At 43.5% G+C, this 15,680-nt stretch overlaps 1 protein-coding gene across 1 annotated transcript; it reads left to right on the top strand.

Moving 5' to 3' along the window:
• The first annotated feature begins 116 nt into the window (after window positions 1–116).
• Window positions 117–15,620, top strand: cplane1 (ciliogenesis and planar polarity effector 1). Its single transcript, XM_029169442.3, has 50 exons — window positions 117–251; window positions 596–727; window positions 827–962; window positions 1,042–1,161; window positions 1,234–1,466; window positions 1,583–1,686; window positions 1,765–1,921; window positions 2,035–2,138; window positions 2,314–2,496; window positions 2,635–2,884; window positions 2,990–3,190; window positions 3,279–4,057; window positions 4,176–4,366; window positions 4,506–4,586; window positions 4,671–4,835; window positions 4,960–5,124; window positions 5,206–5,437; window positions 5,517–5,653; window positions 5,729–5,946; window positions 6,023–6,187; window positions 6,304–6,451; window positions 6,539–6,648; window positions 6,737–6,886; window positions 6,973–7,084; window positions 7,188–7,482; window positions 7,598–8,650; window positions 8,753–8,904; window positions 8,981–9,051; window positions 9,141–9,205; window positions 9,417–9,687; window positions 9,772–10,143; window positions 10,239–10,883; window positions 10,967–11,145; window positions 11,236–11,314; window positions 11,404–11,482; window positions 11,644–11,778; window positions 11,894–11,956; window positions 12,051–12,127; window positions 12,209–12,461; window positions 12,596–12,855; window positions 12,955–13,054; window positions 13,187–13,354; window positions 13,485–13,518; window positions 13,614–13,745; window positions 13,833–14,013; window positions 14,110–14,153; window positions 14,229–14,366; window positions 14,542–14,669; window positions 14,782–15,056; window positions 15,201–15,620. Exons 2-50 carry the CDS (start codon window positions 647–649, stop codon window positions 15,348–15,350), a joined length of 9,621 nt encoding a protein of 3,206 aa, XP_029025275.1. The 5' UTR covers window positions 117–251; window positions 596–646; the 3' UTR covers window positions 15,351–15,620.
• The last annotated feature ends 60 nt before the right edge of the window (window positions 15,621–15,680 follow it).

Genomic DNA, 15,680 nt, shown 5'->3' on the forward strand with positions numbered 1-15,680 from the left:
ATTTGGGAGTATTCGGCTCTTACATTTTAAAAACGTCATAATTTAATAATGTACACATTTATCGCGGAGTGTGTATTTAAATTATGGTTCAAAAACCATAATTGTTGTTCGCTAGCTGGGGCCCACAGCCACCAGCTGACGTTCCTACGGCAACGCGTCGAAGCTTCCTCCAGGAGGATCATGGGAAATATTTCAAGTCCCTGAAGCGGAGGGAGTTTCGAAATATTTGACGATAAGCACTGACAAAGCAGGTAATACGTAACATGTTCACAAAGAAAATCGCGATCTGATGCTGTTCTTCAAGCTAATGCAGCTCTAAAGTTCCCGCCTTGGGCTTTCTTTTGTGGGTCGCACAGCTGGCTAGCTAGGTGGCTAACGCTAGTTAACGGTGTCGTAGCTAACCTTGATGTTGTTTTGGTTAGTTGAAACAATAGGTGACGCTAGTTACCTAACGGTAGAATGTATTCCTTATTTTGGGAAACCTTTTCATCGCACATCTCAAGATGGGAACATCTATAAGTTGATGATTACCTTACACTGTAATAAACTAATTACCACTCAACTAACTGTAGATTTATGTGATCTGATTGTCTAGTTGGATCCTGTAATCTCGACTATCACGACGAGCTGATGCTGTCTTTTAAGCATGGAGCTGAAACTGGAAGTTGTTTTGTCGTCCAGCATCAAAAGGAAGAAACCATGGCCACGTTTTTGTTGGCTTGGGCAGGTGAGAGACTTTACGTACCATGTTAAAACTCTAAACTAGGACTTGCTTGTCTTTGCCAGACGACATTGTTTGTGAACCTCTGTCTCTGCCACTCTCCAGGAGAAGGAGTCTGTGTTCCTGTTAGATGACAAACGGATCAGTGAGATTAACATAGTGTCTGGTCGCACCAAGAAGAGAACCCCAAAACTCCAGCCTTTACTTAACAGCGTGGTGACAATGGCTTCGTCCCACAATGGTGAGTGGAATCTAAATGTTCAAATTGAAGTTCTGTGTATTATGAGAATAAGTTAATGCATTCGTACTTTACTTTTTAGGTGTGTGGCTTTGTGGGCTTTTGGTGTCTGGGCAACTATTTTTATGGAACAGAGATAAAGACCTGCTAAAGACTGCTGCAGCAGCCCCAGATGTGGTTAAATCAGTGACTGCTGTTCAAGGTGTGTACTAAACAAAGTGATATGTTTAGTACACTTGTTATCTTAATTTACATTGCACGTGTGTTTTCACAGGAAATGCAGCACGGGTGTCTCTACATGTTTCAGGGGATGGAATGCGTGTACTTGTGGTAGTCAAAACAGGACAAGTGTTCCTGTGGGAATGTGTGGATTTCAAGACTTTGATGGGAATGAAAGACGGGACAGTCAAAGGACAGTGGGGATATATACAGCCCCTTGAAGATAGCCTTCTTCCTTCTTTACAAGACAAAGAGGCATCTCATCATACCCTCTTCATTAAGACAGAGGTTGGAACACAACATTGTTTGTAATGATTCAGCCTGTAGCACAAATACAGACAAACATTTCATTTTATTTTCTATGGTCCTTATGCTATGTTCTATATTTTTTTCAAACTCCTCAGGCGATGGGTGATGCCTGCTTAACAGCCTTTGTTTTTACGTCCGGAAAGAAGCTGATCATCACCTTTCTAAAGATTCACTGGGAAGAGTTCCACAGCAAAATAGAGTAAGGAAGCGGGTCTTTGTAAGAGTTAGAAACATCATTTGGTTCTGAACTTAAAAAAATGCTGATTTCTTGTCGTAGCTCTGTGGGATACAGTGTACAGTGGGCCACCAAGACATATCCTTTATCTTGTCTCACTCCACCCTGCCAATCAGTGAAGTCTAGAGGAGCATTGGTGCCAGGCTTCTCTCCAGATGGCCTTCTCTTAGCGATTGTCCTAAACCAGAGGCAGCCAAAGGTAAGCATTTACCCTCACTTACTAACATTTTGACTTTTGTGGGCTTTCAGGTGCAGGTGTGTCTGTCTGTAGAACTGTAATGCAAACACTGCAATTATTTTTTCCTAAACCAGGCTACTCAAGTTCTCTTTGTGAGTACAAAGAATTTTGTCTCAATATCACGCAACCTTGGAGGATGTGGAAGTAAGAATATGCAGATTCCCTCTAAATACATCAGGTAAAGTTTGTATAAATAAACATTGGACCAGCTGCAGTGATCTATGTTGCAGGAGTCAAATATTGATTATAAAATGTGCAAAAGGAGATAAATTATCTTCTATCTTCAGCATCAAAGGAATTTATTTAAAATATTTGTTTTTCACCTTGACGATAACTTAAAATTTCATTTGAAGGTCCTACTGGGTGGGGAGCGTGAGCTGGTCACCTGACAGCCTTTTCTTGGCTTGCGTTCTAAAGAGAGGCTCCCTTCTCATGTTGGCTCGCCTTGGGGAACTTCTCACTCTGTCAAGTACTGGTTGCAGTGTTGACTTTGGCCCCGCACACTTCCTGCCCCTGCACCCTCTCGTCACATACCGGTATACATTAAGGCATTTATTATTAATTTGCGGACCTTCTTGCACATTACTGATTTGTTGTGTGTTCATTATTATATTAGTCTTGTCTAGTGGAGCATTGTGCCATATATAATGTCTGTGGTGTTTTCTCTTTTGCAGGCCAACAGGGGCAGCAGGGAAAGGAGACGCCTCTCTGTCCAGTTCTAGCTTATCTGTGCGGGATGTTCTGAGGCAGCGATACTCTGTGACATGGCACCCACGTCTGTTGTATTTTATTGTGTCTGATGGGTACATGGCCACAGTCATGAGGGTGTTGGGCAGGCCTTCTCCTGGCCTTGTGCTGAAAACACTTTTGAAGGATGCAAGCAAGGACCTCGAAAGGGCAGGCCGGTTTCTGGATAAATCACAGGTGATGAACCAAACTCTTGGGGGATCTTGCTCGACTTCAGCTGTAGTATGTATTTTCTACAGAGTGATTCACTTCAACCTGGTTTCTTTATTTCATTTTTTTCAGGCTGACATGAGAGCGTGGTTGGAGTCTGTATCTGTGCTGAATCCTGACAGCAGCCTTGAAATGTTCAGCCCCACTGCTACATGTGAGCCAAAACCCACAGACTGTGTCCTTTCACCGGGCACAGATAGATCCACTTTGCCCCTTTTCCTGCAGGACAGCAGTACACTGGGCGGTACGAAGGAACTGCTTGAAAAAGTACAGGTTGGTTAAATGACATAAACTTGAAATGTATGTAATTTATATTGACTGCCACAGGATATACTTGAAGTTCATTTTTGTGCCATCCTAGGCTTTCTTTGAGGATGATTCTGATTTAGACGGACCGCCTGTTGGTTCTCATGTGGAGGATGGTGGTCGCCTTGAGTTTGCCTCGATGTTTGACACGCTCCACGCCCTGCAGACACACAATGAAAATGCACTGGATGATGAAACAGACTTTCATGAAACAGAGAGGAAGACTCATGTCCTGCGTTTTGAACTGCCGAAAATTCAGAATAAGCTGCTGACAGCCTGGGCACTTGGCGTGTCTCTGGGTAATACTGTGGAGCACAGAACCCATCTGCTGAAGCAAACTGTCCACTGTGTGGTGCGGTTTGCTGCTTTACTCCATTTCATTCCTGCATCTGTGGGTGACTCAGAAAGAAAATATGCCTCCTTTCCTACTCACCTCCTGCACCTTCTCAAAGGCCTCCTCACCTTTCTTCCTTGGGATAGCACTCACTCAGATGGACCCCACTGCCTGGGTCTGGTGGTGGACCTCTGTAAAAGGCTGGTACGTCTGCTGTTGTCGCCTCCGCCCAACTCCTACCAGCCTGGCCACTGTCAGTTATCTTCCCAGATGCTATCCACCGCCCTGTTGATCCTGCAGATGGCCGCAGATTCACTTGACCATACATACAGCTTGCAGCAAAGAACTTTTTGGTCCCATGTAGAGAAGGAATCTCATTGCCAGCCTTCATACGTCTGGTCTTCAGACGTACACTATGTGCCTCTCCTACAGAATGAAAAGGTAGATAAGTCTATTGTGCTACTTCAGGCACAACCTTCCCCTCAGCGACCATCTAGCAGGTAAATAATGTGTCTTTTAATATTTATGAGCTTGTTGTTTAGATACCTGTCGTCATTGCATGCTATCTTTCTGTCAGAATTGAAAATTAACAAATCATATTGGTATTTTTTTGTCCAGATTGTTTGGAGTGTGGCAGTGGCTCTACAAGATTACCCAGCAGTACATAGAAGAACTGACATTTTTCAAAGGCTGTAATGGCTGGGAGGAGGAACAGCAACAGTTGTTGGAAATCATGTCTCAAATCCAGACTGCTCTGCAGGCTACAGGAGAGAAGCTGGACCAGGGCCCCACGCTGCTGGATTACCCAGGTCTGAAACCTTCCTGTGACAATTATCTGTCAGCGTTTAACATGTTTCAGTTGCTTATGAAAAGGTAGCTGCAGTAGCGCAGTTTGCTTTGAACAGTTAGAAATAATACAGTAGCTTGTGTTTCACTTTTTCTTTTTAGGTGAACATTATTACCTGTGTGGTTCGTTTCCAAAAAGTGCTGATGTGTGGCGGTCTCAAATCTGTGATGAGAGTAATAAGAGTAAGAACTATGGCTTTGTTTTTCTATTAAAGTACACATATTTAGCCTAAAATCTGAAAATGTAAGTGTATGTCTCTGTATTAGGTTGTGAACGCAACATCTTCCAGGAGACACGGCTGTGCCTAGCACTCCTGTACAGCCTGTTGTCCCAGTACCGTCTCCGGGAAGCACAGGAGTTAGGAGACCACATGGCCTGCCTCATACTCCCCAGAGCTGCACAGCAGAAGGACAACGTGACCTGGAGAACAGGTCAGCCATGGCCTTTTAGATCATTCTGGGTTGCCCTTTAGTTTAAGAGAAACACAAGTCTCCCTGAAATTCTTTATTTTTGTTATTCTATTGTTATTAGCCTCAGCTTTGTGTCTTGCAGCAGAGTCTTTGCCTTGTCCGTGGCTACCGATAGATCTTCACAGTGGTGCAGCCTGTGCAGTGGTTCAGACGCTGGGGAGATTCATGGCCTCATACTTTACAAACCAGCCCCTTTACATCTTCCCCCCTCACAATGTGGCTGTCTTGCCTCCACTACATCTGCCTCATGGTGTGTTTATAAAAATAATTTACGAGGTAAAATGTTTTTCTTCGTTAATGTCATTGAGATGATTATTTAGTTCTTTGTCAGCTTCCAGTGTTGGACGCTTGGTGCCGCTTTGTCAGCAAGAGGTGTCTAAAGCAGTTCGACAACAGCATCTGTCAGAGGTGTGGACAGTGGAGTATGCCTTGGACCTGCTCCTGCTCGGAGGTCTGCTCCCTGAGAGTGTGTGGTTAGCTCACCATCTTGGGGACTGGAAGACAGCAGTTTCTCTGAGCCTGGCTTATAAAAGCTACTGCTCTGACTACTTTGACTTCACTCAGTGAGTGTAAATGCAGGTTTTCTGGTTTCCTTTTTACTGTTTTATGCACTTAACATGTCAGTAACATTTTTTGTTATAGGCTGAAGTGGAAAGAGCTCCATCTCCCAACAGGTTTGGACCCAGAAAGTATTTTCTGGGCTGAATTTAAGTGTCATCTTGGCAATATGTCTGCCTCCCAAGACAACAGAGACAAGGATGATGACAGGAGCTTTACAGGTGTGTGAAACTTGGAAACTACCGACAACTACGACATTAGCCTTTTCTTTTAATGTGTTCTTTCCATCCTTTCAGACCCTTTGGAGGGAGAAGACTGGGATTTATTGCAGGTTTCCATACAGGATATTTTAAAAGCTTCGGTCATGGCTCGAGTCAACGTTCTGTGCTCTCCCTTGTCTTCGTTACTGGACACAGCCAGAGATTTGTGTTCAAGCTTGGCTATGTTGGTGCCCAGTGAACTGTATCTGCCTTCTCCCCCTCTTTATTGCCCTCAGCCATCTCCCAACACACAGGTACAGGAAACTCAGCATATACGTGTGTTTACCGATACATGTTGCAGTTTCAGTAAGTTTTATGTGTTTTTCATAGGACCAAGTAGTGACGCAAGGACAGTTTGCTGAAGTTGCATTACGTCACAAAGTGTCTTCGGTTCTTCAAAGATTACTTCTCCTTCTGAGATCTGCTCGTTGCTGCCTTCCCGCTGCCCAGTGGTACATCAGCCGTCTGCGCCGTGCCAGACACATACTGCACAAGGTATTTTACAAAGTGGGGCTAAAGTAGTTGGAATTTGCAGCCTTAATAAAAGAACATTATCATAATGAGCCACACAATTGATTTTTGATGGGTTTATAATGTAATGTTGATTTCAGATTAAGAAGAAGTACTGCTATCCTTCAGCTGCTGAAGAGGAAAAGATTTTTCCAGAGGGCCTGCTGAAATTTGTCACCCGCAGTGGATTCTTCAGGCAGGGCCCTAATAAAGATGGACACTTGGACCCTGATAGCATTCAGATCATTAGTAAGATATGATTCATGATGATGTGAGGATATCATTGTAAAATCTTAACTGTCAGGTGGTAATTACACACTATACCCTTCTTATCAGTTTGTTTTAGGGAGCTGTGTGGCTTATGCTGGATGCTACATGTCAGGGATCAACTGTCTATTTCCTGCAGGAAGTATCAGGCTGCCAGGCAGCATAGTAGAGATGAACAGGTATGACATTTGTACTGTGACATGTCTATGTATAAATATTCTCAGCTATATGCACACTGTGAATATGTTTGTGTATTTCCGTTCCCAGATCTCTAAAGAGTCAAAAGTGAGATCCACTTGTACAGAAGCTCTCCACTGGGCCTGTCGGTTCTTGCCCTTCTCTCACTACCTCAGTGCTGAAGAAATCCTTCAAGACGTACTCCTCAGCCTTGTGTCTGAACTACCTCCAGTCTCTTTGGTGCGGGTGGCGCTCACGTTTATTATGTTTATCTAAAACACTGACCAAAAGTGAGTAAATGTCTCATCCCTACTCATTCTACTTAGGTGGCAGACATATTGGTACACGCTTTCCCAGATGAGGAAGAGTCTGTGAAAGTCTCACTGAGAGAAAAGTATAACTCACTTCTGCACAGACTGAGGCAATGCAAAGTGATTGGTATGAAGACCACTGTTATTTATAGTTAGTTAGTTATTGTAAGACGATTTGCATTACATTTGATAAAACACCTATTTTTACATTTTTTCTGTCTGGAACTTAGAAGGGGGAAAAGATGAGCTGAACGAGTCAATGATGGTTCTGATTCAAGACAAACGCAGGCAGAGGAGGAAACATCTTAAGCGTCTTCAGAGGCACCTGGCCCCCCCTGAGCTCCACTTGTGGGAGGAAGGGGAAGAAGTGGAGGTCAGAGGACCCAAAAGTGGGACGGCCATGTTCACGCAACTCTTACTCGGTACAAGTCTGAGCACCAGCACTTTAACTGACTGTGGGTTCCCTCCACTGTGCAGTGATGGAGACACTGAGGCTATTTCCTCTGAGCAGCACTGCACGACTAGGTAGGCAACATTGCTCATCCTGAGCTATAGTATTACACATTCGTATTACTGCGCTGAGGTATCACAGTTCTATGTTGCGGTTTATTCTTTGCTTTGGTTCTTTTTCTTAATATAGTAAAAAATCCAAAAAGGTAAAGAAAAAAAAACATGCAAACAAGACTGCAGTCAAGATGGAAGGCAGCGTTCAAGAGGAGACTCAGACAGATGTTTCCAAGAGCAATGAGCAGCCCTCTCTACCTGTGGTTGGCACCTGGGAGTTTGAGCTGGAAGACGAAGAATATCTCAACTTTCTGGAACTTTTCCTCAGCTATGTGCTGGAGAAGGACAGTACTGACGGAGGGGACCCGGGCAGTGAACTCCCTCTGTTAAAGGGCTACTCCTCCCAGCTGAGGGAACGAGAGTTGCACTCTCTCACTTTTGATGTGCTCACAACGGTTCATCGTCGCCAACGCGATGGGCACCAACCAGGGAGGAAGCACTGTGAGCCGCCTGTGTTCAGAGCCGGGTGCTGCTACAAACCCATTACACACGGTACAACGCCAGAACCGCAGAATTGCTCTGTCTGGAGTGCAGCTCCCAGCCTTTCGGTCAGCTCTCTTCATGGGCTGAGGACTGGCAAGCAACATGGATTATTTGGCCTCCCCCAGAAAACTGTGGCTTCAACCCAATCAATGAAGAGACACCAGTCTGATTGTGAGACCAGGATGTTTGATGCCTCTACTTCTGTAGAACATGTTCCTGAAGTGCAGCAGGGCCTGGATCCAAAATTAGAGGCTCAGTTTCCAGAGCTGGGCAGGCTGCTGGAGTGGATGGTACGCTGGTCTGACAGGAAGGTGCTACTTGGACATCACCAGAGAAGGAGAAAGGAGAGTGGGGGAGGGCCTGGAGCAGCAGCTGATGAAGGAGTGGTGATTCGTGTCAAAGCCTCATCTACTGCTGTTCTTACGTCTCTCAGCTTGTTACAGTGTAGATACGCTGCTCTGTTGGAGTCTGGCGGCCGCAAAGCTCACATCCAAGTTCCAGATACACAGTGGACTGTATCCCCTGTGCTACAACCTGTGGTGGACAGGAAGCTGGAGCGAGAGAGCAGTGTGGATACAGGCTACCCTGGATCAGCCTACACTCCCATAGCTGGTCTTGAGCACAACCTGCAACAAGAACTGTCCATGTACGTGCTCCTGCTTTTATTTAGTGGAAACTACAGTGCCCTGATGTAGATTTTGACATATTTACTTTTATTTATATTTATATTTGCTTTGTTTTGCTGCAGTGGTTCTCATTCAGGTGAACCAGAGGAATCAACATGTCCCAGGACGCCTCCTCATAGTAATTATGAACAGCTAACTCCTGATGCTCAGAGGAGACAGTCAAGTTTACAACAGCCATCTTTGGGTGACTTAGATGTTACACCTGAAAAAGAAGGTAGGTTTCTAGGTTATAGTGCATAACGCCTCCTTATAACTGAGAGTTTTAATTAATGTCAGTGTCATAATTTTAGGAAAAAATGAGAGTGAGGGACTGGAAGCTTCATCTTCTGTTTCCCATGCTAACATTTGTACACCTGAAGCAGTACGTATGATCATTTGCTATCTAATAATACATATTCTTTTTACAGTATATATTACAAAGGTTGTCAATACAATTATATTTTTGCTTAGAGTTTAAAGCTTGCAGACCTAGACGTCTCAGAAAATGCTGATGACACAACAACTTCCATAACTCTGTGAGTTTTGAATTCATAAGTATTTTCCTTACCAATCATACATAAAAGCATGAAGTTATTTTAACTGTGTTTTTATTTCACATTGATTCAGTGACATCACTGCATAAATTACAACAATACCATTAAACGTAATGACAGTTGAATTATTTCTACATTCCCTTTTGGTGGTGGAACCCAGGATAACAAAAAACTGCCTCTTTGCTTCTTTAAGGCACAGTCAGGCTGAAAGCCTACAAGCCCCTCCACACCCGGAGCCCCAAGCTCGTTCCTTTGTTCAGCCTGAGGCCTTGGTTCACCCAGAACTTTCTCATTCATCCGGAGGGCTGCTCCCCAACACGGCCTCAGGTTCTCCTAACGTTCATCCACAGACCTCCACAGCTGGTGAAGCCGCTGCTGTTTTTACGGCTTCCAATCAGCCTTTACCCACTGATGCTCCACCACTGAGACAGCGTCTTGGTGAAGACTTATTCCGACTGGTCCAGGTAAGAAAGTTCATGTAATTATTAATAGTTTGCATGTGGCTCTTGATATTTATTTTTACCACAAATACCTGTCCTTTCTTGCAGCATATCAACCATATGAGCCTAATGGAGGTTTTGGGAGCTTCATTTTCCAGCTTGCAGCTTGCCCAGCAAAGCTCTTCTTTGGCACAGTCTTACACAAACCTTGCTCACCCTAATGTGCTGTCATCGTACGTTACCAATTCCATCCCTCAGCCAAATGGCTTACCTGTTCAGACCCCTGTTTCTGTGACACCTCAAACACATACACATGCCCCAAACTCAGGATTCAACAACCCTCAGTTCAGTCAGCATGGATCTGTTTTCGCTGACCTACCTGCTGCTCACAGCTCAGTGAAAGCCTCTACAGCAGGTGGCCAGCATCATACCACCAGACAGCTACCTACCACTGCAAACAGTGAAGGAATTCATTACCAGGTATTTATTCAATTTCTTGTTAAGTTCTGACCTTTTTGTGTGTTTTACAGTTTTACACAGGGAGACTCAGGCTAATGGGCCTTTTTTGTTTTCAGGAAATACAGCCACTTTCTGTCCAGGCCGAATCGCCAAGTAGAATAAGAGAGAGCAAGACCACGATCCCATCCTCCCAGGGGCTTCTGAATACTACTGACCTTACTCGTGTCATTCCTACTGCCCCTGTGGTTTTGCCAAAAAATAGTAGCATACAAAAAACCCCTGCTCCTCAGCCTTTAAGCCTGAAGTTACTTCAGCTCCATACTCTTCCACAGAGTGCCTCAAATCATCCAGTGGCCCAAGGTCCTTGGATGCTGCCAACTGAAAATCATGGAACTCTCGAGTCCCATCAGCACAAACACAGTCATCAACATACCTTAATAAGGGCAACGGAGGAAAGAGGAAGCGGTAGCTCAGTACCAAGAGAACAAATAAGTGATAATCTTCCACATCCTTTAAATTCCAGGAACTGTCAGCCCCTGATTCAAATATCGGAGAGACCTCAGCTGCAGAAAGTCACTATGGGTTCTCCTGTATCAAACCAGAATCTTCCTCTGCTGCACTTTAAGCCTGTCCCACAAAGCCAAGTCACATTCCCTAAACTACCCATAGCTTCATCTTCCAGCCCGTCTACTTTCATTCCAGCTCCAATGGGAGAAATGCCTATGATTAAGCTTCTTTACATAGAACCCAGTCCAAAAATGGTAAACATTAGTTTTTATGTTTAGATTATAAAATCTGGTTTAAAAATGCTGCATCATAGTTTCTATTTCTGCCTCTGTCACAGAAGATCCCTGTGGCGTCCCCTTCAACCCACATGACAAGTCTCATCTCCATGGAGCAACTGACTAGTTCAGTGATACGAAGGCACGGCGCTGAAGACGCTCGACTGCAGCTGCTTCATGTAGATCCACCTACGGAAAGCCTCAAAACCGCCTGCACTCCCAGCTACTCCTCTAGCAAGAGGCAATCACAAACCTTAGCGCTTGTGGTTTTTACCATCTATTTTTAAAAATGAATGAGCTTACTTGTTATGCTGACTGTATGTTATTGTAGGAGGAAAAGGAGAGAGGAGAAGGCGAGAAGAACAGAAGTCACCTTCAGGCCTGATGACTCCATCATCCTTGCCCAAGAAGTAAAATATTATTTTCTTTTTAATAGATTTTTTTAATGTTTCTCATCAGATGTTAAATCAGCATCCCATGTTTGTGCTAATGTCCACAGCCAACAGAAGAGCCTAGAAATAAAGAGCCAGCAGCAGCAGATCAGATGATCCCTGGGCAGGACATTACATTTCAACTTGGTCAGTGTCAAATGCAACCAGCAGTATTGAAGTGAATTTTATTATAGAAGATTCTGATAAGCAAGCAATTAAATATAAGTTATTAAAATATTGCTGAAATGTTTCATAGTTTTTGAGATATCTGGCCATTTGTTTACTATTCCGCACATTTCTTCCTCCAGGATCCTTAGACTCTGTTCTAACAGGTCAGAGGTTAATAGACAAGGCCGTGTCCACTTCAATCGAGCTCCATGCCTTTGCTTCCACGTGTAAAAGCCCCCCAGAGTGCCACGACGCTTTCACCAACACAGAATCAGGTGAGTTTAGATTTTACGCCGGGAATATTTTAGCTTAGTTTGAACAATTGTGTATTATCAAAGTACAGTGGTTGTTTAACGGCAAACCTGTTCAACGTGCTAATTATCCTTTCAGTTTCTCCTCCAAAAGTTGTGGATAAAGCTGTGTCCGTCTCTGTGACACTTAGTGGCCCTGAATGTAAGTAGATCTTAAACTGCAGGTATAACGACGACACTGCTTGTTAGGGATTGTATTAAAGTTGTGTTGATGTACATGTGTTTTCTGCATCCAGCACAAAGCCCAGGCAGTTTCCAGATTGTTAATGTTAAAGACAAAGAGGGGACCCTAAAGAGAAAACAGAATGTTCTGGTAAGAAAACATATGGAAAACTTCAGACAGGCAATGAATGTCTAACATTCAATACATTCACACACTGTACTTGTCTCTCAGGACACGTGTGGCCGCAAGTTCATAAGTGTTTTGGATCTGGAAGATGAAAGGCTGAATCAGGAGTTGCCACCCAGTGTCAGCCAAAGAATACCGGATCCTGTCCGTCCTCCTTCCCCGACTTCTGCTCAGCTTCATGTTCTTGCAGCGTCTGTCATTAGAGGTGCCGGTGGTGCTGCTGATAAGCCACAGCCATCATACATAACTACACAGAATCTCCTGCAACCCAGCACTGAGCCAGCTCTCATTTTCTCAGGTTCTTACATAGTTGTCAGTTTATTTTCAGTTTATTAAAAATGTAAAAGCTCTGATTCTAAAATGTGGACAATATACTATAATGCTTGTATAATATAATACTACTAATAATACTTGTTGTGTACTTGATTGTAGATGTTGCAGAGGAGGTTCCCTCACTCAGCCACATTGAGTCCAACAGATATTCAGGCCCAGTCGTCCCACAGGAAGTTGCAGAGTCATTTGACTCTAAGATCAGTCAAGTCATAAAGAGCCAGAGTGCTGGACCACACAGAGCTGCCTCCACACCTCCTGCAGCCTGGTTCTCCTCTCACCTGTCGGAGCTGGATGTCCAACTGAATGCATTACAGAAAATTGCAGACTGTCTAGAGGCTGACTTTCACAATTCGAGGATGGTACATATGCATTTTGTTTTTCTCTTAAGAGCGTAAGTGTGCGGTGACAGGATGTTAAACAAACTGGTGCTGCTTTGTCTTCTTGTCTGGCTTGAGCAGCTGGTGAACACGATTGAAAAGCTCACCTCAGACCCGGCTTCTGATGTGAAGATTCCAAGAACACCGAAAAAAACTGTCAGACTACTTGTTCCACAGGAAGGTATGAGCTAAGCCTGCTCCTCTGTAAAAGCCAAAGATGCATTCATTTACATATCCTTAGTACCAATGGGCTGCAACTATTTAAACTAGTTTAAAAACGCCTCCATATATATTTTTTATGTCTTTGTTACAGCGTGGGCACCTCAACCCGACATTCTAACTGAGCAAAACCTCTCTGAAGATGAAGAAACAAATCAGGAGGAAGAATATGCATCCCCCCAAATCAAGCCTTCGTTCCATCATTCCACTCATTTGTCTACTAGTCAAAGCAGGGCCCCTTCCTTCCTTCACACACCTCTAAGTAAGGATCACAAACAATTATTTCTCTAGATGTACTTCATTTAAATTGAAGGGGTACTTTTTTTTCACCAAATTCTGAACACATTTAAAGTTATTGAGTAATAATTTTAATGTATGTGTTTTTCTCATAGATCAGTTGAATGAAGCATCTGTAATGTCGGAAGTGTAAGAATAAATTTATCTTGTTAGTTGTAGACCGTCCATTATAAGACTAACACTAGCTTCTATTTTAACACTGCCATCTTCTTGTCATTCTCTAGAGGTGCAGATGAGAATGTGAGTCAGAATGGGCTATCTGATACAGCAGAAATCTTAGAGGAGTTGGTAAAGGAAGGGTATTTGTCCGCGACGGACCTGGATTTTTCCACTGCAGAGACTTCACACCGTAGCCGGTATGGTACCTACTTGAACTTGTGCTAATTAAATAAACACTTGTATGCGATGATTGTGCCTGACCTGAAATTAACTCTGACGCAAAGCAGGCCGGATCAGCAGCGTAATAGAAGGATGTCGCAGTCCAGTGTTCTTCCAGAGGATCAGAGGAGAGAGCTGCGGGTCTGGATGAGAAGGAAACAGAGGGAAAGACTTGCTGTTTACCAGAAACACAGAGAGAGCCTCCGGGAGAGGGAACGCAAACCTTTCACTCCCTCTAAAGCAGCGGTGAGAAATGGTTGCCTTTTTAATGAAACTGATCTAGTATAAGTAAAAACTCCCCCACATTATATCCACATGGTTCATCTGCTAAACCCTCTGCAGAAATCAGCCACAAGAAATCCAGAAGCCAGGGAAGAAGACAAGAGGTATGTACAGCACATGTTTACACTGTCAGTGCTCATGAAACATGCATGTGTGTTACTCGCTGCTTTGATTAATAGGTTCAAACTACTGGAGCAATACAACCAGAGGACCAGCGAGGCTTGTTCTCTGGTCAGTGGCTTGTCACAGCCTGAAGGTGCTCCAGTGCCTTCAAACATAAGATCTGCCTCTGCTCCACGCTCTGGAAACACTTACAGGTAGCTCCTTCAACAGTAATTCGACCTGAACGTTGTCACATTAAAAAGTAATAGCTCTGATCTAACATTCAAACGTTCATTAATTGTTTAGTAGTTGCTCCATAATGATCTGCATCAGCCTATTTTGCATGCCCATTGCAATTTAAGATTAGATAATCAATGTAATGTTTTTTAGGCCTCGTGGGCTATTTATCAATGAAAAGGTCCAGTCAGGGCAAACTCAGTCTCATCGACCATTGACTGCAGATGTGCAAGGGTGGCCTTCAGAGGATTATCGCAGGAGACTGGGACTGCATAGACCAGGTACCATGAAAATCTTAAATATGTACTTTGCTAAATGTTTTTTTTACTTATTTGCATAAAAGAAAAAAAGACAAAATGCTCTTGTGTAATTGTTTTTTGTTTTTGGTATTAGTTACCGTTCTGCCGAGGGACCGTCTGTCTCAGGTGACCAGACGTGGCATGTTGACACAAAGCGCCACAAAGAATATGCACGCAGGCAACCAGGTTGGAGGAAAGCATGGTGGATACCAGAAAAAAACACAGTTAAACAAAGGTCCTTGGACTGCTGGGGGCACTGGAATACAGAGAGATCACCCACATGTGGAAATGAGAAAAGAAGAGAATCTTTGGGAGTCCACTTCAGAAATCAATAGGCTGCTGGACCTGGAGGAGTTAGAGTCTAACGTGGTAAGAGTGACGTTTTTTGTCACATACTTGCTGACGTGCCAGAATAACATTTATTATATTACTTCCACATCACAAATGTAGAGACTTGTTTTGATGAATGGTGTGGTTTCATGCCTAGTTTTCTGCACTATTGTGCATTTTCAGATTTCTGCTGGACCGCTGGAAAAACAGAATGATGGTTCAGGCGCTGGTGCGTCAGGGATGGACTGGCTGGACAATCTCTCTGAGGAGAGCACCCTCAGCAAAATAGACTGGGCTGCTATTGAGCACCTGGTGGCTACAGAGGATGATTGAGCCTGACCCTAACCTAAGGAATGGAAAGCAGGGACTGAGCACGACTTGAGATTTAAATAATTACATATGATCAACAATAATATCAAATATATCAAAGTTAATACTTGCAAAGCAAACATTCACATATACATATGAGATATAAACTGTTTAATTTTTATATACCTATAATAGATGTTTTTCCTACACATTAACATCTCTGTCTGTGCCATTATGTGTTTGTGTTTATCTATTTTGTTCTGATTTAAGTGCAATAAAATATTTTGATTTGCACCTGTTTCCTTTCAACTACAGTGTGTTAATATTTTAGCTGTATACCTACACAGTCCCTTG

Source organism: Betta splendens, chromosome 12 (genome assembly GCF_900634795.4).
Source record: "Betta splendens chromosome 12, fBetSpl5.4, whole genome shotgun sequence".
NCBI classification, from domain to species: domain Eukaryota; kingdom Metazoa; phylum Chordata; class Actinopteri; order Anabantiformes; family Osphronemidae; genus Betta; species Betta splendens.

Bases quoted from the DNA above. Each gene is read 5' to 3' on its own strand.
- cplane1 (XM_029169442.3), top strand. From the start codon at position 647: ATGGAGCTGAAACTGGAAGTTGTTTTGTCGTCCAGCATCAAAAGGAAG. The intron at 9,688-9,771 runs GTAAGAAAGTTC...CCTTTCTTGCAG, and splicing joins ACTTATTCCGACTGGTCCAG to CATATCAACCATATGAGCCT. The intron at 13,055-13,186 runs GTATGAGCTAAG...TCTTTGTTACAG, and splicing joins ACTACTTGTTCCACAGGAAG to CGTGGGCACCTCAACCCGAC.